The 22438-nt window shown below is 58.7% G+C and overlaps 1 protein-coding gene across 1 annotated transcript; it reads right to left on the minus strand.

Moving 5' to 3' along the window:
- Window positions 1-1773: 1773 nt before the first annotated feature.
- On the minus strand, window positions 1774-11640 carry CIBAR2 (CBY1 interacting BAR domain containing 2). The gene is made up of 9 exons (XM_047079347.1): window positions 11621-11640; window positions 10184-10418; window positions 9180-9248; window positions 8997-9098; window positions 8745-8746; window positions 8072-8180; window positions 4759-4872; window positions 2657-2758; window positions 1774-1878 (listed from the first exon to the last, which is right to left on the minus strand). The coding sequence occupies exons 1-9, from the start codon at window positions 11638-11640 to the stop codon at window positions 1774-1776; spliced, it is 858 nt and encodes a 285-aa protein (XP_046935303.1).
- Window positions 11641-22438: the final 10798 nt, after the last annotated feature.

A 22438-nucleotide genomic window follows, 5' to 3' on the forward strand; every position in this document is an offset into this window, starting at 1 on the left:
CAGCGGGTGAGTTCGCTTTCCATCAGGAGGAGAGAAAAAGCAAAAACACACCCAGAGAGGGGGACCCTGGAAATCCAGTGGCTCCCGAGAGCCACCACAAGTCTCTCTGTCCACCCCACCGCCCACCTGTGCCTCTGGGGCCCAGAAAGAGAGCCGCTCTTCCCAAGTAGCCGAAAAATCCAGACCTTCGTTTTCAGAGAGAGTGGCGAGGCAGGCCGGGGCTTTAGTCCAACCCTGGAATCAGGAACCACCTGTCCCTTCGGTGCTCCGGGGCCAGAGCGGGAAGGGGCGGGCACGGACAGCGGGCCAGGTCACCAAGCAGGGCCATATTTCTTCGGAAACTGTTGGTGGGGTCGGGACACGGACGAGGTTAAAGAAGACGGACATTCGTGTGTGTGTGGTGCCCACGTGAGCGTATAAACGTAGGAGATGTATGGCTCTATGACGTGACTACGTGTGACTTACAATACGATCTCTGAGGTGTTGGTTTATAAATTATTACATAGAAAGTGTAGAATGTTGTAGTTAGTGGAAAAAGTTTTTAGGCTTATTTTTGGGAGAGACAGAGACAGTGCAAGCGAGGGAGGGGTGGAGAGAGAGAGAGAGAGAGAGAAAGAGAGAGAGAGAATCCCAAGCAGGCTCCAGGCTTCCAGTGCAGGGCCCCGTGTGGGGCTCAAACCCACAAGGCCGCGAGATCATGCCCCGAACTGAAGCCAAGAGTCAGGTGCTCAACCGACTAAGCCACCCGGGTGCCCCTAGGATGTTTTGGTGATTTTTGGAATGAGCGTTCTCCCTGGTAGCATCAGGGTGGGCTTCCCTGAGGAGGTGCCAGGGAGCTGGATTGGGGGTCACAAAAATCAGTGTGCTGAGGGTGCGAATCCTGCAACGATCCCCTGAAAGTCTTCTGTCCCCCACTTTGTTGATGAGAGAATCATGGGGCTCACTCCCTTCCTCACCGTGGCCACCCTCCACCTCCCTTGTCTTCTGTGATGAGTCCCTGGTTCCCAAGGGCATCCCTGCGCATCGTGTCCACGTGTCAGGGGTGACTCGTGGCCCCGCAGATCCGTATGTGGAAATGCTGACTCTCAGAATGTGGCCTTATTTGGAAATAGCGTCTTTGTAGATATGATCAGTTAGGATGAGGTCACGCTGGGTAGGTGGATCCCTGTGCCGGTAAGACTGGTGTCTTTACAAAAAGAGGGAGTTTGGACACAGATCCACACACACACACACGCAGGGAGAAGGCCACGTGAGGGTGGAGACAAAGGTCAGGGTGCTGTGTATAAGCCAAGGGACCCCAGAGATGGCCAGCGGCCCCCAGAGGCTGGGGAGAGTCCTGGAGCCCACCCTGCCCACCTCTGGCTCTCGACTTCAGGCCTCTGGAGCCTCGAGAGAGCAAATTCCTGTTGTGTGAGCCCCGAGTTTGTGGCTCTCTGTGACCGCCGCCCTGGAGGCCAATCCGCCGCGCTCTCAACATTAAACCCGCTCTCGGGTGTAAACACCCGAGTCCCCGGGGTCACAAGGTGGGAAAGGAGACCCAGCACAATTCAGGTTAAGGGGCACCCCACGTTTATTGAGCACCTGCTCCGTACCCGGCACCGTGCTGGGCACACCGATCCCCAGAGTGACCTCTGAGGTCGGCGAGATTGCCCCGTTGTGCAGATGAGGAAACTGAGGCTCAGAGGACACGGGCCTTACCCAGAGCCCCCCAGCCCGCCCTAGCCCTGAGCATCCAGGGTCAGCCCCCGTTTTCCCGACTGGGGAGTTCTGGTCCTATTGATGGAGCGCCCGCCCCCGTCCTCTGAGGTCTTCCTCGGCAGAGGCTTCCATAGTCTCCTCGTCTTCTCTTCTCTCGCCACGTAGGGCGGTCTGAGCGCTCTAAATGATAACAAGCGGGAATGACGAGGGCAGGGACAAGTACTGAGCCCTTTCTAAGGGCTTTGTGCAGGTTTGTTCACCTGACGCTCCCCATGATCCCACAGGGGGATACTGCTATTCGCCCTGCTTTGCAGGCGAGGCATCTAAAGCACAGAAAGGTTAAGGACCTGTCCTGAGGTCACACAGCTTGGGCGCAGTGAGTTTGTGCCCAAGTGGCTGGGGCCGTACTTACTTGCTTCGCTGCCGTTAGAATTAGTCAGAAAGCCACGAGACGCTCCCTGCCCCCTCGACTGTGGGACGCGGCCCCTCCTTGTCCCCCACCCACTGGGTGACTAACCCTACTCCGATTGGTACCAGGCGGCTCTTTTATGTTACTCGGGTGAGCACGGAGGGGTTGTCCTGTAGAACCAGAAATGTGCTTTGCCGCGCTCGTTGGGTGCCCTGGAGTATAGGTACCTTATGACTTCCCTCAAATCTGAGAAATTCAGGCTTCTGACACCCGTGGGCCCCAGGGCACAGGAGCCACCCGTGCGGAGCCCTCGCCTCTCGAGCCGCCACGCTTCAGGACGCCTCTAGGGGGCACTCAGGACAGGCGCCGGCGGCACAGGGCCCGTTTATGTGTTGATGTGATTTCACTTCCAGGCCGGTCCAGGCCAGACCCCGGGGGAGGGCTGCACGCTCCCAAGCTGTGCCGCCTTCTCAGGATCTCCCGCAGACCCCCGTTCTCAGACGGCCTCCCCTTTGTCGCGGGATTGACGGCCCCACCCCCAGCGCTCACCTGGCCAGTGAGAGACCACGGGACAGCCGGGGAGGAGATGGTCTCCGTGAGTGGCCGAGCATCGCGATGTCCGTAAAGCCCGTGCATCTTGGCTCTAAAATCCTGCCGGGAGAGACAGGGATGGGTGGGGGGGGGGGGGGGGGGAGAAGGTGCACGGCCGGCACCACCCCCACCTGTGCTGTAATCTACAGTAGTCCTACCACCCCATTTTACAGATGGGGACACTGAGGCCCAGAGAGGCCAGGTAGTCACACAGGAAATGAGAGATTGCTCTTTCCCCTAGAAGAACGTCACAGAGGTGAACGAAGGTACCCGAGCCCGTTCAGTCTGCGTATAACCTCGTATGGTGGTTTCCAAGCTTCCCGCAAATTCCTTGACCCGTCACCCATCGGGAGCCGGGATAGGATTCTCCCCCCGTTGAATGTGTCCTCAGTGACGGACTCACGTCCAGCAAATAGGCTGTGGCAGGAGTGACACGTGAAAGGTGGTACCTATTCCGCCTGCCTCTGTCACGGGATGCTCGCTTCCGACCCGCTGCCGGGCCTCCTGGAGAGGCCGCGGGCAGGGTAGGCCCTGCAGGCCCCACTGAGGATCCAGGCGGGTCGGGCTTTGCGGCACGCGGCTCAGGCCGTAGCCCTGGGCCCCGAGCGCGGAAGAACCCCATGTTCCGTCTGACACGCTGCTGTCACCGTCTTGAAATTCTTTTTTTTTTTTAATTTTTAACGTTTTTATTCATTTTTGAGAGACAGAGACAGAGCACTAGCGGGGGAGGGGCAGAGAGCGAGAGGGAGACCCAGAACCCGAGGCAGGCCCCGGGCTCCGAGGCGTCAGCACAGAGCCCGACGCGGGGCTCTCGAACCCACGAACCGCGAGATCGTGACCCGAGCCGAAGTCGGATGCTCCGCCGACTGAGCCACCCGGGCGCCCCTTGAAACGCTTAATAATTGTTGAACGAAGGGCCCACGGTTTCATTCTGCACTGAACTCTGCAAACCAAGAGGCCTGTCCTGTACCCGGATAATAGCCATCATCCGCCAGATCCGGTGCGGAAGCCTTTGAATGGACTCCGGCCCCAGCTACCAACTGGCTGAAAACCCGGGAAACACCCGCCCGAGACCGCCCAGCTGAGCCCACAGAAGATAATCACAGCAAGCGGTAGCGGTTTTCCAGCACTGGGTGTGGTCTGGTGTTTTCTAGATAAGTCCGCTCTTGATTTCCATCAGATCAGATAGGGATAATGCACATTTTGTCTGCATCCAAACTACGGCAGGCAGGCGTCAGCCCGGGATGCTCTTTGTCGTTGATTCGTGTGTCTGGTTTTTTTTTTTTTAATTTTATTTATTATTTATCTTGAAAGAGAGGGAATGAGTAGGGGAGGGAGAGGGAGAGAATCTCAAGCAGGCCCCGTGCTGTCGGAGCAGAATTTGAGGTGGGGCCCAATCTCACAACTGTGAGATGATGACCTGAGTCAAAATCAAGTCAGACATTCAACTGACCGAGCCACCCAGGCACCCCTCGTGTGTTTGTTTAAAAAAATTTTTGTCAGGGGCGCCTGGGCGGCTCAGTCAGTTGAATGTCTGACTACAGCTCTGGTTATGATCTCGTGGTTCGTGAGTTCGAGCCCCACATCAGGCTCCGGGCCGTGGAGCCTGCTTCGGATTCTACGTCTCCCTCTCTCTCTCTGTCCCTCCCCTGTGCTCTCTCCCTCTCTCAGAAAATGAATAAAACATTTAAAAAAATTTTTTTAAATTTTTTAAAATCTTATTCATTTATTTTTGAGAGAGAGACAGGGATAGTGTGCTGAGCAGGGGGAGGGGCAGAGAGAGAGGGAGGGAGAGAACCCCAAGCAGGGCCCATGCTATCAGCACAGAGCCCAACGCAGGGCTCGAGCCCATGAAGCCATGAGATCGTGGCCTGAGCCGAAATCAGACGCTTAACAAACGACCGAGCCACCCAGGAGACCCAGGATTCATCAGAGCGGGTCTTCAAAATTATGACCATTGCAAAATGTTGCCAATGAAAACTGCTTCTGAATCGAGACAACTGAAAATCAAATTCAGCCCCACACCATCAGATAGAAAATGGAGCATTTGTGACGTGTACCTCGAGGTCTCTCTCCGGGTCGTAGTTCTCCAGGGTCTGGAAGGCGCTGGAATATACCTCCACCGCTTTGGCATGTAAGACCATCTCAATAGTGACAAAGTCTGAAAAAATTTTCTGTGGGGAGAGCAGGTGGAATCACATAAACCACATTCTCAAAGCCCTGGGGCCATCTTGAATGGGGGGGGGGGACTGGGGGTGGGGACTGTTACTTGCCCTTATGGGGCAGGTCCAAGGCCAACGTTACTTTTGTTTTTGCGGAACAGACAATACGTTCCCATTCAAAAGCTGCCTCGCCCAGGAATTGTTCCGGAAACGCAGAGGGCGTGTTTCTTGGTGACTCTCTAAGGGGCACGCTTTGCTCTGCCCTGTCACCTGGGCTCATCTGCACAGCCTTTGCTTCTGAGGACAGGTGTTTGCAGCTTGATGGCTACAAAACCTTTGGCCTCTGTCACCCACGGGCCGTGGGTGGATCTTCCGGGAGAGACCTCACAACCTGACGAGCCAGCTCGCCAAAACGTAATCTTGTGATAGAGATATTGATTTCTCTAGATCAGATGGTTCGGCTCAGCTCAGCAAGCTCTAACGGAGTTCCCACTGCATGCCCAGCCCCAGTGGGGGCTCCTACTGTGTGCCAGGCCTCACATAAGCTCCTACTGTGTGCCAAGACTCACATAAGCGCCTCCTGTGTGCCAGGCCTCACATAAGCTCCTCCTGTGTGCCAGGCCTCACATAAGCTCCTACTGTGTGCCAGGCCTCACATAAGCTCCTACTGTGTGCCAGGCCTCACATAAGCGCCTCCTGTGTGCCAGGCCTCACATAAGCGCCTCCTGTGTGCCAGGCCTCACATAAGCGCCTACTGTGTGCCAAGACTCACATAAGCGCCTACTGTGTGCCAGGGCTCACATAAGCTCCTACTGTGTGCCAGGGCTCACATAAGCTCCTACTGTGTGCCAGGCCTCACATAAGCTCCTACTGTGTGCCAGGCCTCACATAAGCACCTCCTGTGTGCCAGGCCTCACATAAGCGCCTCCTGTGTGCCAGGCCTCACATAAGCTCCTACTGTGCATCAGCTTAGGAGGAGAGGCTCCTACTCTGCTTTGGGCCCCAGCAGGACACGGGCTCGGTGTTGGGGGAGGAGTGGGCAGTTTGGAAACACACCACATCACACAAACATTGCAGTGCCTGCGGGGGGCAGGCTCAGAGGAAGTCCCCAAGCGAGCACAGGAGGGGAGAGGGGCCAAGGCCAAGGTGGTGATGGGGATACGTGCGTCCCGTCTCCTTCCTTCTGCCCCTGGGAGGCTGGCCTGGTGGTCACCTTCTGCCATTTACTGGCGTGTGGCCTCTCTGACCCTCAGTGACTTCATCTGCACGGTAGGGACACGTGTGGTCCCAATTCATCAAGCCCTGTGAGTCAGTATGGCAGTTGCGTCCGTGTCCCCGAATCACCACCAGCTCCACCGGGGACTTGGTCAGAAATGCGGACTCTGCAGCCCAACCAGGGTGGGCCGGTCGCCGGGTGATCTGCGTTTGAGGCAGCCCTCCAGATTTCTGATGCACGCCCAGCGGTGTGGACCCCCGGACGAAAGCATCACTCACGTGCTCTCACAGGAGCCAGAGAGCTCTTTTGTCAATGTGATCATTGTATGTACAGAAACGTGACCTAACCCTGATACGGTGGTAATCATCCTTCCAGTTCTGAGGGGGTTTTTGTCTGTTTGTTTCTTGTTTTTCTCTTGCGGAACTGGGAGCGCTTTTTAGGGGACGGTCTGGAAAAGTGCCTCTTACAAACTTAATCCCAAAAGTCCAAAGGATGCCCACTTTCAACTGCGTGCGTTTGTTGGCCCCTAACTGTGGAGCCCAAGCCTCTTGTGCTCAACTCTCGCTGGCACCCCGCGGGCCTCATAAACAGCAGACGCCTGCTGGTGGCCTGCTGGTGACTTCGGGTCCTGCCTGCCGCACAGAGGCGGAGCACCAGCGACCATCACCCCTCCCGCTTGCGTGTTATTTGTTCGTTCGTCTCCCAAACGTTCACTGAGTACTGCTAAGTGCCAGGCCCTGGACCCTGTGCAGGGACCCGGCAGGGGGACACGACAGCCAGGCGCCGTGCCGTGCCCCACGTGTGCATGCCCTGTGGCGCACAGCGTCGGGGGGCAGGCATGGAACAGCAAGTCGCCCCCCACGCTCTCCACTCCCTAACGAATGGCGTGCGTCATGGGTCTTCCCCAGGGTGGCAACTTCATGAGGACAGGGTCCTTCCTTTTCTAGCTATGGTGTCCCGGCACCAGGCACAGCGCCGGGCACATAGTAGGTGTGTATTTAACATGTGTTGGGTTAATGAGAGAATTAAAAATACAATTAACCTATCCGCCATGCCCCGGGATAACTGACCCCAGAGGGAGCAGAGCAGTGAATCGACGTCAGGGCCGGACTGGGCTGGGGGTGCAGGTGAGTTTCCCTGGAGATGAGGGGGTGTCACCTTGATGCAGAGTAAGGGCTAAGCCTTCCTGGCAGAGGGGCACAGCCTGTGCAAAGGCACTGGGGCGTGTCGGGGGTTTGGCGCCCTTGAGCTTGGAGTGATGCGTCCACAATAAGGCTGGGCTGGGGCTTCCGGAGGCTTGGGGAGGATTTACGCCTTTATCTTTAGAATCAGGGAAGCTGCGGGAGGGCATTAAACCCAGGCGTGACAAGTTACAGCTGCCTTTTGTGAGGTCCCCGGGGCTGCAACTTGGGAAATGGACCGGATGGGGGATCGAGAGTGGGTGCAGGGACCTCTGTGACCAGCCAGGGCTCTGGGCCCAGGAGTCTGGGTTGCAGTGCCGGCGGCAGGGGTGCGTGAGGAGGAAGCTCCCGTGCCCAGCCCCCTGCGCCTAACCATGGCTGGCTCCGCGGAGGGTGAGGAAAGGAGGAGGGAGTGAGGGCAGAGGCTGCGGGTCCCTCCGTGGCGAGGAGGGGGATGGGGGGACGGAGTCTGCCAAACTGGCCTGGCGGGGAGGCGGGCCTGGGTGCTCAGAGGCGGGGCTGTGAGCGCTGAGCGGCTAGATCAGGCCAGGATTAATCGATCAGGCCAGGATTAATCGATCAGGCCAGGATTAATCGATCAGGCCAGGATTAATCGATCAGGCCAGGATTAATCGTCCTGGGAGCCGGGGCTCTGAGAGCCGTCTGGGCAACGGGTGTTCGCCCATGCTCACGTACACGCATCCGCGCTCACACACACGTGCACACGCACACTCCCGCAGACATGCACGGGCTCACACACACACACACACTCCTAGAGGCCAGAGCACGTCTACCACAGGGCGACTACCGCTACCTGAAGATCTGTGAGCTTCCGCTTCTGGAAGGCTTCAATCGTCTCCCCCAGCTGGTGGGTGGTGTGGCTGGCATCCGCCGAGGCCCTCTGCACGCTGGTCTCTGCCTGGCTCCGGAGGTAGGAAGTGTCACGGGGTGGTTCTGGCCTTTGGACTTTTCTGGATCATTTTCAGGTCTTCCTCTGGGTCAGCTCCCTGCCTCATGGACGCCTCTCTCCAATTTGGTCATCGGAGGAAAGGCCGAGTGCGACCGTGGTGACAGGGGCAGGCGCTGCTCGGACAGACCTGCTGACTAGCTGCGTGACCCCGGGCAAGTCGCTAAACCTCTCTGAGCCTCACTTTCTCTGCCTGTAACGGGGGACGGCGATCACAGCGGCTTTGCATTAAACGGGGGGCACCTGCCGAGCTATCGTAACAGGTGTCGATGATAATTAATTCCCGCACGTGGAACGTTCTTTAGGTAATTAGCTAATTCGTATGACCCGGTCCCACGCCGGGCACGTGCAGACCTGGGTGTTGGTGCCAGGCACCCTCGGAGTGGAGTTCCACGCCTGCCCCTTACCTCCCTGGTGTGACCTAAGGCAGGTCACGTCTTTCGGCCTCGGCTTCCTCATCTAGATGATGGCAGTGGGGCTACAAGTTAGAAGTGCCCCCAGCCCGCTGCTGGCCCCGCACCTCTGACTCGCATCCTGGGCCCAGGGCTGTGCACGCACCTGCGCAGGTAAAGGTTCACCTGGCTCTTTGGGGAGGTCGTCCGTCACCTGCACGGGGCTCGGCCTTGCCCAGACACACGCGGGGCACTCACCTGGGACTGGGGAGGGTACTGTTAAGGAGCCAGGTGAGTCGGCAGCCCCTGCCCAGAGGACGCCTGTGACGGACGCCCCGTGTGGCCCGGCAGCCTCGGGCCCACGGCCCAGGGAAGGATACAATCGTTAGCCGATCCGACGGTGACTTCTGCCTCAGTCTCCCCAGCTTTGCCAGTTGCTTGATCTCGTTCTTCTGGACTTGCTTTAGCTTCTTGATCTCGGCCTAAAGGAGGGAGGAGGGCTGTGTCTTGCGTGTCCAGATGGGCCACTCCGGGTCGGGAGGTGCCCCCCCCCCACCGCTTACCCGCGTCTGCTTGATGTGGGCCCCGTAGAGTTTCAGGGGGCTGATGACCTTGGTCTCCAGCCTCTCGACCTGGGGGAGTGTGGACAGGCAGAGAGTCAGAGCGGACAGAAGCGGGGAGGCTTGGCGGCTGCACGGATAGAGCGCCGCGGGCACACCCGTGGGTGGGCGCGTGCCAGGAGCCCGTGGGGGGCTGTGGACGCCCGGGACGCGGTCCCTCGTCCCTTAGGGTTGTGAGCGCCGCCTGAGCTCAGGGCTCGACCTCCCAAAGGCTCCGGCAGCACATTTCATCCCACGAGCCTTGTTTCCTCACCTGTGAAATGGGTATAATGACTGTGCCCACTGAGGGTTTCGTGACAGTTCGTTGGGACCCGTGGCTCTTTCAGTCCTCCGGCTTGCCTCACGATCTCACGCGGGGAGCCCAGAAGAGCAGGGGATTCAGACCCGACTGAGCCAAGCGCGCTGTGCGGCCCCCGAGGGCACAGCATGGTCTTGGGGTGGATGCCTCACAGCCCCGAGTCGGTGCCTAACTGCCAGGTGAAGGAGTCCCCCGGCCCCTTCCCCCCAAGGCTCCTTAAGACCCTGATTGCCAGGCACCGCCCCCAGGGGTGCTGACTCAGCAGGTTCTCAGTGAGGCCCAGGAACCTGCATTTCTAGCAAATTCCCAGGTGAGGCCGATGCCTTGACGCCCAGTGGCCTGAAAATTTGGCCTGCCGGATGGGAGTCCCATCTTAGAATCCCCCCATGCCCGTTCCTTTTCCTTATCCTGTGGGATAAACCCAAATCTAGAAGAAAAGATGTATATGTTTTCCCAGGAGTCCAAAGGCAAAGGGACTTTCCTCCTCGCTTTCCTTCCAGCATTTTCTTTTTAGAAAACCCGCGATGAGAAATCCTTTCTCTGTCCCTTTGGGACGTATGTAAACCTTTTTAGAAGCATCGCAGCGCGGCTTCGGCCCTCAGACCTGACCCCCCCCCGCGAGGGATCCCCCCGGGGCCACCCCGCCTACCTCGGCCTGCCGGTAATCCTGGACTTTGGCCAGGTCCTCGGCGAAGCTCCTCAAGGTGGCCCGCATCTCGGGGTGCTCGGTGTTGGCGAAGTCGGTGAGCTGTCTGACCAGCCGGTCGGCCTTGTCCCGCACCTGGGCCGTCTTGCGGGTGTAGGCAGCCAGCATCGAGCAGAACTGGCCCAAGTGCTTCTCGGCGTTGGTCACCGTGTCCTCCATCACCCTCACCTGGCTGTCCCTGGGGAGGTGGGCCCGAGAGGCCGTTCTGGGCCCCGGTCGGGACAGCCACACAGGGTCGCCCGCCTGCCACCCTGCGCCCGGTCAGGCGCCTGGTCCCTCCCTCCCGGTTCCATCGAGGCGGATTCGGGAGACCGGCCAGGCGACAGGGCTGGTCAAACGGCCGGCAGGAATGCAAAGGCTGCTTTGGCTCCAAATGCAGTCTTACCCTCCCTGGGGCCCTGAGTGGGGCTTTCCTGTTCCTGGCAGAGTTATTCTTCTCCTCTTCCTAGCTGCGATGGCCTCTTCCTCCAAATCCTCTGAGTTTGCCTTTCCCCCCAGCTGTGGAAATTCTCTCCTCTCTCCAAACCCTGAAGGTTTTTGTTTTTTTAAAAATGAATAAACTTTAGGTGCACCTGGGTGGCTCAGTCGGATGAGCGTCTGACTTTGGCTCAGGTCATGATCTCACGGTTCGTGAGTTCGAGCCTCGAGTCGGGCTCTGGGCTGACGGCTCGGAGCCTGGAGCCTGCTTCTGAGTCTGTGTCTCCCTCTCTCTCTCTGCCCCTCCCCGCTCACGCTCTGTCTCTCTGTCTCTCTCAAAAATAAACATTAAAAAAAGAATAAACCTTTTCAGGGGGCCAGTTTCAGGTTTGTAGGAAAATGAAGTGGAAAGTGTAGAGATTCCCTTGTTTCCTCTGCTCGGAGCACACACGGTTTTCCCCGTTATTAACGGGGCTGCGTTTTTAAAGAAGTTCACTGGGTGGTCCCGAGGCAGCCTGGAGTGTGTGACCCTCAGAGCAACCAGGCATCAAAACGAATGGGTAAGGGGCAGGCGAGCTGTAGGAGAGCATCAGTAGAATCTGGCCAGAGGAGTGCGGTCAGGGACGACCCCACAGGGGGAAGTTGTCTGCTGGGCTCTGAGGCTCGAAGGGAGATTTTCCAAGTGGACTTGAGTGAGGGAGAGAGGGCTTGGACCCTGTGAATTTGGCTTCCCCGGAGCTGTGGACAGTAATGCTGGAGAAGCAGAGGTCAGCTTCTGGAAGCCTCCCCGGTCTGGAGCCCCGTCTTCCCCTGACCTTGAGGTGGGGTCGTGTGGGAGGGAGAGCGCCCCTTACCGCTGCCCGCCCCCAGCCGTCCTGGCCGCCCCCATCCCTCTTGGTGCATCAGGCCCCTGAACCCTGCTGCCCCCTCCCTCCCCGCCGAGGCCGGCGCAGAGCCGCTCACCTGGAGAGAACGACGCTCATTGTGACCAGAGGCACCAGCTGTTCTGGGCTAAGGGCATAGGGACAGGGCCCCGGGGGTCCCTGGGGGAAGCCGGCAGGGCTGGGCGCAGCTGCGCCTCTCGGCTCAAAGGACGCTGCCACCTGGTCGCCGGGCAACGTGGCCACCCACAGCTACCCTGGGAGGAGCCCCAGCTGCTTGCCTGGCAACCTGTCCCCGGGCCAGCCCTGCCCAGCCTTGCGTCAGCTGGGGGGAGGCGTCCCAGGGAGCCCCACTCCTCGTCTGAAGGTGGGGGTTCCCCGGGAGGCAGCAGGGGCTGGAGTTAGGGCAGCTTGCCGTGCCTCAGCCCCTGCTGGCCCAGGGCCCTTCCTAGCCACGAGGGGTGGCCACCCAGCCTTCCCCACAGTCTGGGAGTGGCCGGCAGGGTCCTAGGAGGGACCAAGAGGCTCAAGAGGGGTGTGTGGGAAAACACGGTCGGCCTGGGGGGGTCCCGGCGCCTTGTCGCTGAATGGAGGGGGTAGGACACCAGCCCAAAGGAACTCCTTTAACGTTTCAATCGCCGTTTCATTATTTTCCCCCTTGTTATGAAAACAGTACCAGCCCATTGTTAGAAAAGCGAGAAAATAAAGACACAAAAAGAAAACCCCAGGCCACCTAGAAAATTGTACTAACTTACAACACGTTGTACTAATTGTAAGGTTTGTTCGTTTCAGGGCATATACGTTTTACCTACAGAAAGGAAGTATCCAAGTGGCAACGGCATCAGAGGCAGGGTGACAAGAGGGGCAGGTGTGGGGCAAACACAGAGAGCAGAACGTTGGCACCTGTCGCCGCTGCGGGACTCCCCAGACGACCGTGTTCGTCTCGCCTGTCTGGAGGTTTCCACAGTGGAGAGCGTGTTTTCAAAAGCACAGGCTCAGCCCCCAGCCCCCAGCCCTGCTGTGTGACCTTGGGCTCACTGCCTCTGTAAAAGGGGACCCTGACAATACCTCCTTGCCTTGCCCACGCTTAGGAGAAAGAAGTCTGGGGCGCCTGGGGGGCTTAGTTGTGAAGCGTCCGACTTCGGCTGAGGTCACGATCTCGCGGTCCGTGAGTTCGAGCCCCGCGTGGGGCTCTGTGCCGACAGCTCAGAGCCTGGAGCCTGTTTCCGATTCTGTGTCTCCCTCTCTCTCTGCCCCTCCCCTGCTTTCTCTCTCTCTCAAAAATAAACATTAAATTTTTTTTTTTTTTAAATAGAAGTCTCTGGTGTGAGGGTAAAGGGACAGGGCAGGGGGCGGACCCCCGAGGTGGTGACGGCTCCCCCGTGGCTGCTGCCTGCCCCCTCCCTACCCTGTGTTCCCGTGGACCCTGAGCACGGGAGGAAGTCTCAGCTTCTTCCTGCGTAGATCCACGTGGGACCCGCCGCCTCCTGCGACCCGCGCGCCTAGGCTCTGCCGGCCATCACGCGACTCTTCCCTGTACGAAGCTGGGCACCTGACCGGCTCCCTTCGCTCGTGGGGGCTGCACTGAGTTGAATAACGTCTCCCCCAAATGTCCACCTAGAACCTCTGAAAGCGGCCTTATTGGGAAAGAGGGTCTTTGCAGATGTAATTGGCGACAGGGGTCGTGCGGGCGTAGGGTAGGCTCTAGTCCGGCGACTGGTGTCCCCGTAAGAAGAGAAGGCAGAGACACGGGGACACGGCCGTGTGAGCCAGGGGCTGAGACTGCAGGGATGTGGCCAGTGGCCAGGGACCGCCGGCAAGACCGGAGCTGGACAAGCCTCCAGACCGTCCCCCGGCGCCCTCGGAGGGAGCTCGGCCCTGCCCGCACCTTGACTTTGAACCTCTGGCCTCCGCGCGACAGGACAGACCTCCGCTGGGGGCCGGTGACCTGCCTGCTGTCCCGGTCCTCTGACCTCACACCTGCGCCCTACACTTTTGATTATCCCTTTGGACGGTTAGTCCCCTCCTGAGCAGGCCCGGCTGCGAGTCTCGTCCAGGTCGAGAGGTGCCCGCAGCGGGGGAGGCCCCTTTGGCCCGGGGGTTCTGGGTCCCGTCCCTGGCACCTTCTCGGGTCCTTGGCCAAAGGAGCATCCCCGCTCTGGGTCCTTGTCCCTCGGCTCTCCTTCCCGCCGGCTGCACATGAGTGCGCCTCTGCTCGCGGAGAAGCTCTCCCAACTGACTTCCCCAGCCCTCCTCTCATCTGCTCCCGCTTAGTAGAACTTTGGAGAACAAGTGGCCTCTGTTTCCGTCCCTCCCTCTCGCCTTTCCAGCCACTGCCTCGTTGTGGTCACTAAATCTGGTGCCCTTCCTCAGCCCTGTCCCCTGCCAGCAGCGTCCAGACCTCCTTGTGTGTCCCTCCCTCCCTCCTTCCCTCCCTCTCCCTCCCCCTGCCCCCCCTCAGTCTCTGTCTTTCTGTCTCTCTCCAGCTTCTTCATTAAGGACTCATGCAGCTAATCCCCGTGATAGCCAGACCCGGGGAGCCCTGTGTGGCCGGTTCATATTCGCTCCTGACTCACTCAGAAGCCGTAAGAGACTCTCTCCTCCCGAAGGGTGGGTTTTCTTTTAAAAAGCAGGAGTTGGAGGGGCACCCGGGAGGCTGAGTCGGCTGAGCGTCTGGCTCTTGATTTCGGTTCAGGCCATGATCTCACGGTTCGTGGGATCAAACCTGACGTTGGGCTCTGCACTGACAGCTTGGGCCCTGCCTGGGATTCTCTCTGTCCCTCTCTCTGCCCCTCTCCTGCTCACGTTCTCAATCTCTCTCTCTCTCTCTCTCAAAGTAAACAAACTTAAAAAAAAAGGCGTTGGACATCAGCAGGACAACATAACGGGAGACGGAATTTGGGGCGCCTGAGTGGCTCAGTCGGTTAAGCGTCCGACTTCGGCTCGGGTCATATCATGGTCCGTGAGTTCGAGTCCTGCATTGGGCTCTGTGCTGACGGCTCAGAGCCCGGAGCCTGCTTCAGATTCTGTGTCTCCCTCTCTCTCTGCCCCTCCCCTGCTTGCGCTCTGTTTCTCTCTGAAAGATGAATAAACATAAAAAATTGTTTTTAATGTCAGCTTTTCAGGTAACCGAGTCCTGGGGTCGGATTCCTGGGTCGACCGCCTCGCCCTCAGGGTTTCCAGTAGTTCCGTCAGGCTCGGGTGAGGGGTCCCCGGGAAGGCGTCTGGTGGCTGTGGTCAGCGCCCACCATTGGCTGACTTTCTGTGCCGGAGGTGGTCCTCCGTGCCCTGGGTGGGCCTCACGCAATCAGTCGCAGGCCTTTTGAGCCAAACTGAGGTTTCCCGGGGACGAAGAAAGTCTCGAGGCCGCAGCATCAGCTCTGGCCTAAGTTTCCAGCCTGCTCGCTGGATTTTGGACTTGTCAGCCCTCGCGACCCCACGAGCCAACCCCTTACGATAAGTCTGTCACCTACCTGCCTGGTTCTGTTTCCCTGGAGACCCCAGCTCTTCTAGGATGAAGAGAAGCTACAGGAACCGGGTCGGGGTTCGGCCGCTGGGGACGGGCGTCTGTGTTGCAGACAGTGGCCACAGGAGGGCAGCAGAGACCCCCTAATGGGCACCTCCCGGGTGGTGCGGGCAGAGCGGCCCGGGGACCTGGAAACACAGGGCAGGACGCACACGCAAGAAAGCACGGCCTGAGCCCAGATGGCAGAAAGCAGCGGGTGGGAGAGGAAGGGCGACGTTTGAATTCACGTCTTAGAGGCTTTTGGGAACCTTGAAAAATGGAAACCACCTTGTCATAGGGCCACCTAGAGACATCTTGCGGCCAGAGGGAGAACAGCTAGGAGACAGGGAGGGACGCAGACCTCCTGACCCTTTGCCCGGAATCCAGTGTGGGCCCGCAGAGAGCAAGGACGTTCTCCTAGGAGACCTCATGGGACTGTCACACCCAGGAAATTAGCACGGACACAGTGCTGGCGTCCAATTCCCTGTCCGGAAATTCACGCGTCCCCCGTTGTCGCATGTGGGTCCCTGCCGAGTCAGGAGGGGCTGCGATCCCTGCCCGATTCTTCGTCTCCTTAGACTGGGAAGTGCCCTCAGCCTTTTTTTTTCCTTCCAGGATACTGATTTCTCTCTCTTGCGACTTGTTATTTTGAAATAACTTCAGTCGTACAGAAATAACGCAAGAACTCTTTCACCCAGACTCCCCGATTGCGAACATTTTTCTGAGTTTGTCTTACCGCCCTCTCTCCCTCTTTCCGTGTAGTTTATTTTCTGAACCACCGGACAGCGAGTTGCGGACCCGACGCCCCCTCGGACCCAGACCCTTCGTGTGTGTTTCCTAAGAGCACGACCGGCCTCTTACGCGGCCACAGAACAGATGGCAAAATCAGGAAATTACTGCTCCTTACACAGTATTATATTCTATTATCTCATCTACAGACTTTGTTCAGAATTCACCCTTGTCCCGGTAAAGCCGTTCTCGTGAAGAAGCAAACATCATTTTCTCCTGCTCCAGGATCCGATCCAGGGTCACCTGCTGTCTTTAGCTGGCTCGATTCTGACGTTGTTGTGGACTCTGGGCCAGTCGTTTTAGGGAACGGGCCTCCATTGGGGTCATTGATGTCTCCTGGAACATGAGGTTTCACCCTTGGGAGGAGCTCTCCCCGGTGGCCCTGGGTCTGGGCGAAGTTGATCCTCTGTCCAGGATTAGGTGTTCCTGAGTGTCCCCTCCGCCCTGGCTCCGGGCTGCTGGAAGGGACACGTCCCTACGTGAGCACACAGGTCCTTGCCTCATGGAGCTTTCTGTCCGGGGGCCTGAGTCCGGGCTCCTAGCTGGGACCCAGGACAGGCCAGGACGCCCCCACTGAGTCTCAGTTTCTTCATCCGTGAAGTGGGGACGGTAACTTCCCTCATAAGGTCACCTTGGGGAGATGTTGGGAAGGGACCCTCTGTGTCTGGCCTTCGTAACCCAGGGAGGGATGGGGGCATAAGGTCCAAATGGGCAGAGGGCCTGCCCCTACAGGTGTCCCCGCATGTAGCCTGACCTTGCTGGGCTCAGGGAGCTCTTCCCTCCCGGATCCAGCCTCAGACGTTGTCAGTGCAAGGACTGACTTTTGTCTTCCAGCAGCCGCCTCACCCTGTGCTGACATTTCGCAGACTGGGCAAAGCCGGGAGGCCAGCGCACGAACTCAGGGAGGGGGTTCACCTCGGGGGCGCTGCAGACCCCACAACCGGCAGTGGTTTCGCGGTCCCGCCGGGCCCCGGCGTTCCTTCCGATTCCGAGTCCGGCTTGGGGGATGTGTGCGGGGGTCCCGGGGGTCGTGCCGAGAGGCCCCAGTGGCAGCGGGGGTGGGTAGAGCCGCCAGCCGGGTCCTGGTGGGGGAAAGCGGCAGGGTGGTCCGGACCCCCGGGAGACGAAACGCGCCTGCGCTGGGGGGCGTCGGGCCAGCCCCGGCCGGGTGTGGCCGGCCGGGGGGACGGCAGAGTTTGTGCCCGGTTGCTGGGCCTCAGACTGGCAAAGAGCAGCAGACGATAAACCAGAGCGGCCCCTGAAAGGTGTGGGGGTGGGAGTCTCACCCTGCCCGCCCTTCACGCCCCCACCCCGCCCGACTCTGCCTCCTGCTCGGACTTCTGACCTTCAGGACGTGAGATAATAAATGTGTGCTGTTTCAGCCACGACGTTTGTGGTCATTTGCTCCACCAGCCACAGGAAACTCCCTTTAAATTCCAAGCCTAGCCGTTTGTCCCCTCTCTGGGGCTGGCCACGGAGGACGAGAAGACTCTTCCGGGCACCTGTCCAGGGGGCGCTGACCGTGGCGCCCCCACCGCCCTCAGCGGCTTCCTCGTGCTCCCCGCTCCCGGACAGGGGCCCTGAGCCCCAGACCGGACCCCCGGCCCTTTGCTCCGGCTCTTTGCTGCTGTTTTCCCCGTTGCCTGAGCCCGACTGTCCCAGTTCAAATCCGTCTCTGCTGGGTGCCTTGGGGAGGCACGTCCCCTCTCGGAGGCCCAGTGTCCTCACCCGTATAGTGAGGGTGGCCCGTGTCTGTTCTCCTGGCTTCCAAGGGCATCTTGTGAAACACCCATGAAGCTCTTTGCCGCATTTCCTGATGACGTCACTTGCTTTTTTTTTTTTTTAATTTTTTAATGCTTATTTATTTTGGGGAGAGAGAGAGACAGACAGAACGTGAGCAGGGAAGGGCAGAGAGAGGAGGAGACACAGAATCTGAAGCAGGCTCCAGCCGCTGAGCTGTCCGCACAGAGCCTGACACGGGGCTCGAACCCACGAACTGCGAGATCGTGACCTGAGCTGAAGTCCGACGCTCCACCGACTGAGCCACCTGGGTGCCCCTGCTCTTTCTTGTTTCATCTTTAGGGCCATATTCAAATGTCTCCTCCCCCCGGGCTTTGTATCTTCCGTGCCGGGATACATGGTTTAATCACCTGTAAGGACAACACAGTTGCTAACATTTATTGGGCTCTTACTCTGTGCCAGGTACCGGGCCAAGTGCTGTACACACAGTGATACATGTCACAGTTACTGTTGTGCATAATAATTATCTGTTCCGTCTTCATGCTAGCCCCAGCCTCTCACACATGGTAGGTCCCCTACAGCCCCTCTGCAACTGGCTGGAACTTCACCCCCCAGCCAAAAACATGATGCATCATTTAGAAATAGTACTGGCTGTAGGTAAAAGGAAACTCCGAATAACCATGGCTTTGAGAATATGGACATTGATTTCTGACCTGTATGATGTCGTGATGTCAGAGCCCAGGTTTCTCCCTTCTCTTTCCTCTATTGGCTTCTACTCCTAGAGTTGTCTCCTGGTCCAAAAGAGCTGCTGGAACTCCAGCCATCACATCCACCTTCTATCTGCTCAGAAGAAGGGGGCGGGGCGAGGCAAGGAAGACCAGGCCCCTTCCTTGACTTAAGTTGTACACATCTTGTGTACACATTTGTGCTCACATCCCATCGGCCAGAACCCAGTCACATAGCCACACGCCTAGCTGCAAAGGAGGCTAGGGAATGTAGCCTAGGCTGCAGGGCCTGACTTTTGGCAGGCCTCACAGCTACCAACTCCCCAGGGACTCAGTTTGTACCCACACCCACAAGAGCCCCGGCCTCAGGGAGCTCGATGTGGACTCCCTCGGTCTTTCCCAACAGGGGCCCAACGTCAGGGATCTGGGGAACTTGGCAAACACCCTGTGCTCTCTGGAACTCAGAGTTCATGTGCTGACCCAGCACCAGTGACAGGCCTGATGTCCTTTCTCCAGGCCAGCGGGCTCCCTGGGCTCGACATCATTTTTGTGGCATGCCTCACTGCCCGTCTGCAGTCTTGACCAAACAATTAGGAAAGGACTCTCGGATTTCTTCAAATGAGCAGAAGAAAGCAAAGAAAACCCAAAATATGTTTCCTTTGGAAAACCCGGGGATGATTTCAAAACCCGATGATGCACAAGTCGGGAAGGGGCTGGGGTAGCTGCTCTCCGGGTCCACCTGACAGAAAAGTCCAGAAGGGCTGCGGGAAGGGCCCCCGGGGGGGGGAGGCCCTTGTCCTGGGGGAACCGTGCTGTGTGACCTGCGTCGGGTCACCGTCCGTCTCTGAATCTCGTGTTCTGATCTGTATGAGGGCGGGACCGAGTGTCCTCCCGTCTGTGCCACCCTGGAGGCCTGTCCCACACCCCAGAGCGCCCTGTACTCTGACTTGCGTATCGCTTTCTGACGAGCCGCCGGCTGGGCGCTGTCTCTGGACCCCCCCGCTCCGGGGAGCCCAGCCCCAGCTCCCCTCTTTGCTCCTGCTGAGCTCCTGGCCGCACAAACACTTCTGTACAATGGGAAAGCCTTGATCCCCTCTAGGCAAAGGGAAGACGATTTAGGAGCAATTGCCATGTCCCTAGGAAAGGAGGACAGGAAAGGGTGGTGGGGAGCGTAAAACCCTGGGGACGCGTCTTACTTACATTTTTCACAAAGCATTTTCCCCTGATTATAGAAAATCCAGAGGGGGCGCCTGGGTGGCTCAGTCGTTGAAGCTCCCTCTCTGCTCAGGTCTTGACCTCAGCGTCGTGAGTTCAAGTCCCAAGTTGGGCTCCACACTAGGCGTGGGGCCTGCTTAAAAAAAGAAAGAAAAGAAGAGAAAATCCAGAAACGTAAGTAGAGAGAAAAGCCCATAATCTGCCATCCAGGGAGTGACGTTTAGATACGTTTCTTTACTATGTCTTTTGTCAACGTTTATTTATTTTTGGGACAGAGAGAGACAGAGCATGAACGGGCGAGGGGCAGAGAGAGAGGGAGACACAGAGTCGGAAACAGGCTCCAGGCTCTGAGCCATCAGCCCAGAGCCTGACGCGGGGCTCGAACTCACGGACCGCGAGATCGTGACCTGGCTGAAGTCGGACGCTTAACCGACTGAGCCACCCAGGCGCCCCTATTATTATTATTATTATTATTATTAATATTAATATTAATATTATTTTAATGTTTATTTATTTTTGAGAGAGAGAGAGAGAGAGCAAGTGGAGGAGGGGCAGAGAGAGAAGGAGACACAGAATCCGAAGCAGGCTCCAGGCTCTGAGCTGTCAGCCCAGAGCCCGACGCGGGGCTCGAACTCACAGACCGCGAGATCGTGACCTGGCTGAAGTCGGACGCTTAACCGACTGCGCCACCCAGGCACCCCCTTTACTATGTCTTTTGTAAATGCTTTTTTTTTTTTTAACGTTTATTTATTTTTGAGAGAGAGACCGAGCACGAGCAAGGGAGGGGCAGACAGAGAGGGAGACACAGAATCCAAAGCAGGCTCCAGGCTCCCAGCTGTCAGCACAGAGCCCAACGCGGGGCTCGAACCCATGAACCACAAGATCGTGACCTGAGCCGAAGTCGGAGGCTTAACCGACTGCGCCACCCAGGCGTCCCTGGTAAATAATTTTTATAATTTCCTAAACTCTGCAGATCACAGACATTCCCGTGTTGTTTCTTATAAACTCTGCCTTGGTGTGATTTTTGTTATTTGCCACCTTTGTATTAAGAAGGATTTCAAGGGGCGCATGGGTGGCTCAGTCAGTTAAGCGTCTGACTCTCGACTTTTTTGACTCAGGTCATGATCTCCCGGCCTGTGGGGTCAAGCCCCGCGTCAGGCTCTGCCCTGTCGCTGTAGATCCCGCTTGGGGTCCTCTCTCCCTCTCTCTCTGCCCCTCCCCTGCTCTCTCTTTCTCAAAATAAATAAACTTGAAAAAAAGAAAGAAGGATTTCGAATATATAGAACCATGGGAAACCATAGGACGTGGCGATCTGCGTACCCCCCGTCGAGGTTGGCCTCGGCCGGCCACTTTTTAATGACCATGCGATATTCCGCGACAGGACACGTACCTGGACGTGGTGGGTTACTGAACAAATATCGATGAAGCACCTGCCCTGTGCCCGGGGGCCACGTCCGGGAACAAGCAGGCTTGGCATTTGCCGAGGGCCTAACGCAGAGCACGTCAGGATGCATCGAAGGGGCGGCCAGGGGGAGAAGTAAAATTTCTAACCGTGCAAACGCCTCGCCAGCAGCCTTCCTGGGGGCTCAGCGCACCTCGCGGGGGAAGCTCTCCCTGAGGACTTTTGGCCCATCGGTTCGGGACCCTTTCGCTTAGTAGGACGGAATCCCCAGGGCATCCCCGCCCCCGTCCCCCGCCGGTGGGAAACCAGCACCGAGCGGTCCCACGCTTTCTACAGCCACATCGACTATTCCGCGCCGACCCCCAGCCCCCCTTTTGGGGACCCCCCCCCCCACAGCCAGAGCAGCCCCTCTGCTTCCCAGTCGTGGGCCCGCGGACCGGCTCTGACCTGCTGCAGGCCTCAGTGTTCTCGTCTGTCAAATGGGACAAGTACGTCAGCCTCCTCCGTCGCGGGAGGAATAAGCCATCCCGCGGCACGCTGACAGGTTCTGGCGCAGAGGCAGGGCTCCAGGGCGATTTTATTCCTGGTCCTGGAGCCGGGGGGACTGGCCGGGCCCGGGGTAGGAACTTTCTGGCAGAGCGGGGAGCACGGGGCGGGGGGGGGGGGGATGTGAGCCAGGAAAGTGGGAAGGCACCCAAGACAAACTCTGCTGACTTCAGGGTTCCGCTGCAGCCCGCGGCCCCCGTCCAAGCCCAGGCCGCCTCCGTCAGCGGGAACAAAGGGTGACCTCCCTGCAGGCTCCCTGATCCCACGGGGACGGCTCAGCGTCGCTGTGCTGAACTTTTTTCTTTAAACGGTAAGTGCTGAGCGCTCGGGTTTCCTCTCTCCCGGGGCGGCCTCGGCACACCCGCCCCGATGAATCGACCCCGCGCCACATTTGGCCGAGATGGCCATCCCCGAGGCCAAGTCGCGGGGGCTGGGCCTCGGCCAGGCCGGGGCGCCGTCCGGGAGCGGAACCGCAACCCCCGGGCCCGGCAGTCACCCCCGCCCCGACACCGAGTCCCTCCCGGGGCGGTCACTCCGAGGACGAGGTCCGCCCCGGCGGGGGCCTGGCGTGGCGGCTAGCGATCGGAGCGGAGCTGAGGACTTGGAAATTTCCACGCGGCGCCGGCCTCGGTGTGGCCCTCCCGCCTCCAACCGACAGAGGATCTTTAGATCGCGAAGCATGTGCAGTCAGGACTCAGTCAACACAATTTGTTTTGAGCAGCTGCTCCGGGCCGGGCCTCGGGGACCGCGGCAGACAAGACAGGTGCGTGCCCTGATTTCCTGGGGCCTCCGGCCGGCCGGCGGGAGGCCCCAGTCAAACCAGAGCACGGCGGGGCTGGGTTGGGGGGGCGAGGGCTTCGTTCAGAGGATCTGGTAGGCGAGGGAGTTACGAGTCCAAGAGGGAGTCGCCCCCACTCCCGTGTGTGGAAGCAGAAAGAGGGACAGTGACCAGCCTGGGCGAGGACTCGGAGAAGTCAG

The sequence above is a fragment of the Lynx rufus genome, unplaced genomic scaffold (assembly GCF_022079265.1).
Source record: "Lynx rufus isolate CCGP_SWC_20201006 ecotype Redwood Valley unplaced genomic scaffold, mLynRuf1.p SCAF_16, whole genome shotgun sequence".
In the NCBI taxonomy this organism is placed as follows: domain Eukaryota; kingdom Metazoa; phylum Chordata; class Mammalia; order Carnivora; family Felidae; genus Lynx; species Lynx rufus.

Coding starts and splice junctions, on each gene's coding strand:
- CIBAR2 (XM_047079347.1), bottom strand. CDS start 11,640: ATGAGCGTCGTTCTCTCCAG. Junction 10,419..11,620: donor ATGAGCGTCGTTCTCTCCAG/GTGAGCGGCTCT, acceptor CCACCTCCCCAG/GGACAGCCAGGTGAGGGTGA. Junction 2,759..4,758: donor ACCCGGAGAGAGACCTCGAG/GTACACGTCACA, acceptor CTCTCCCGGCAG/GATTTTAGAGCCAAGATGCA.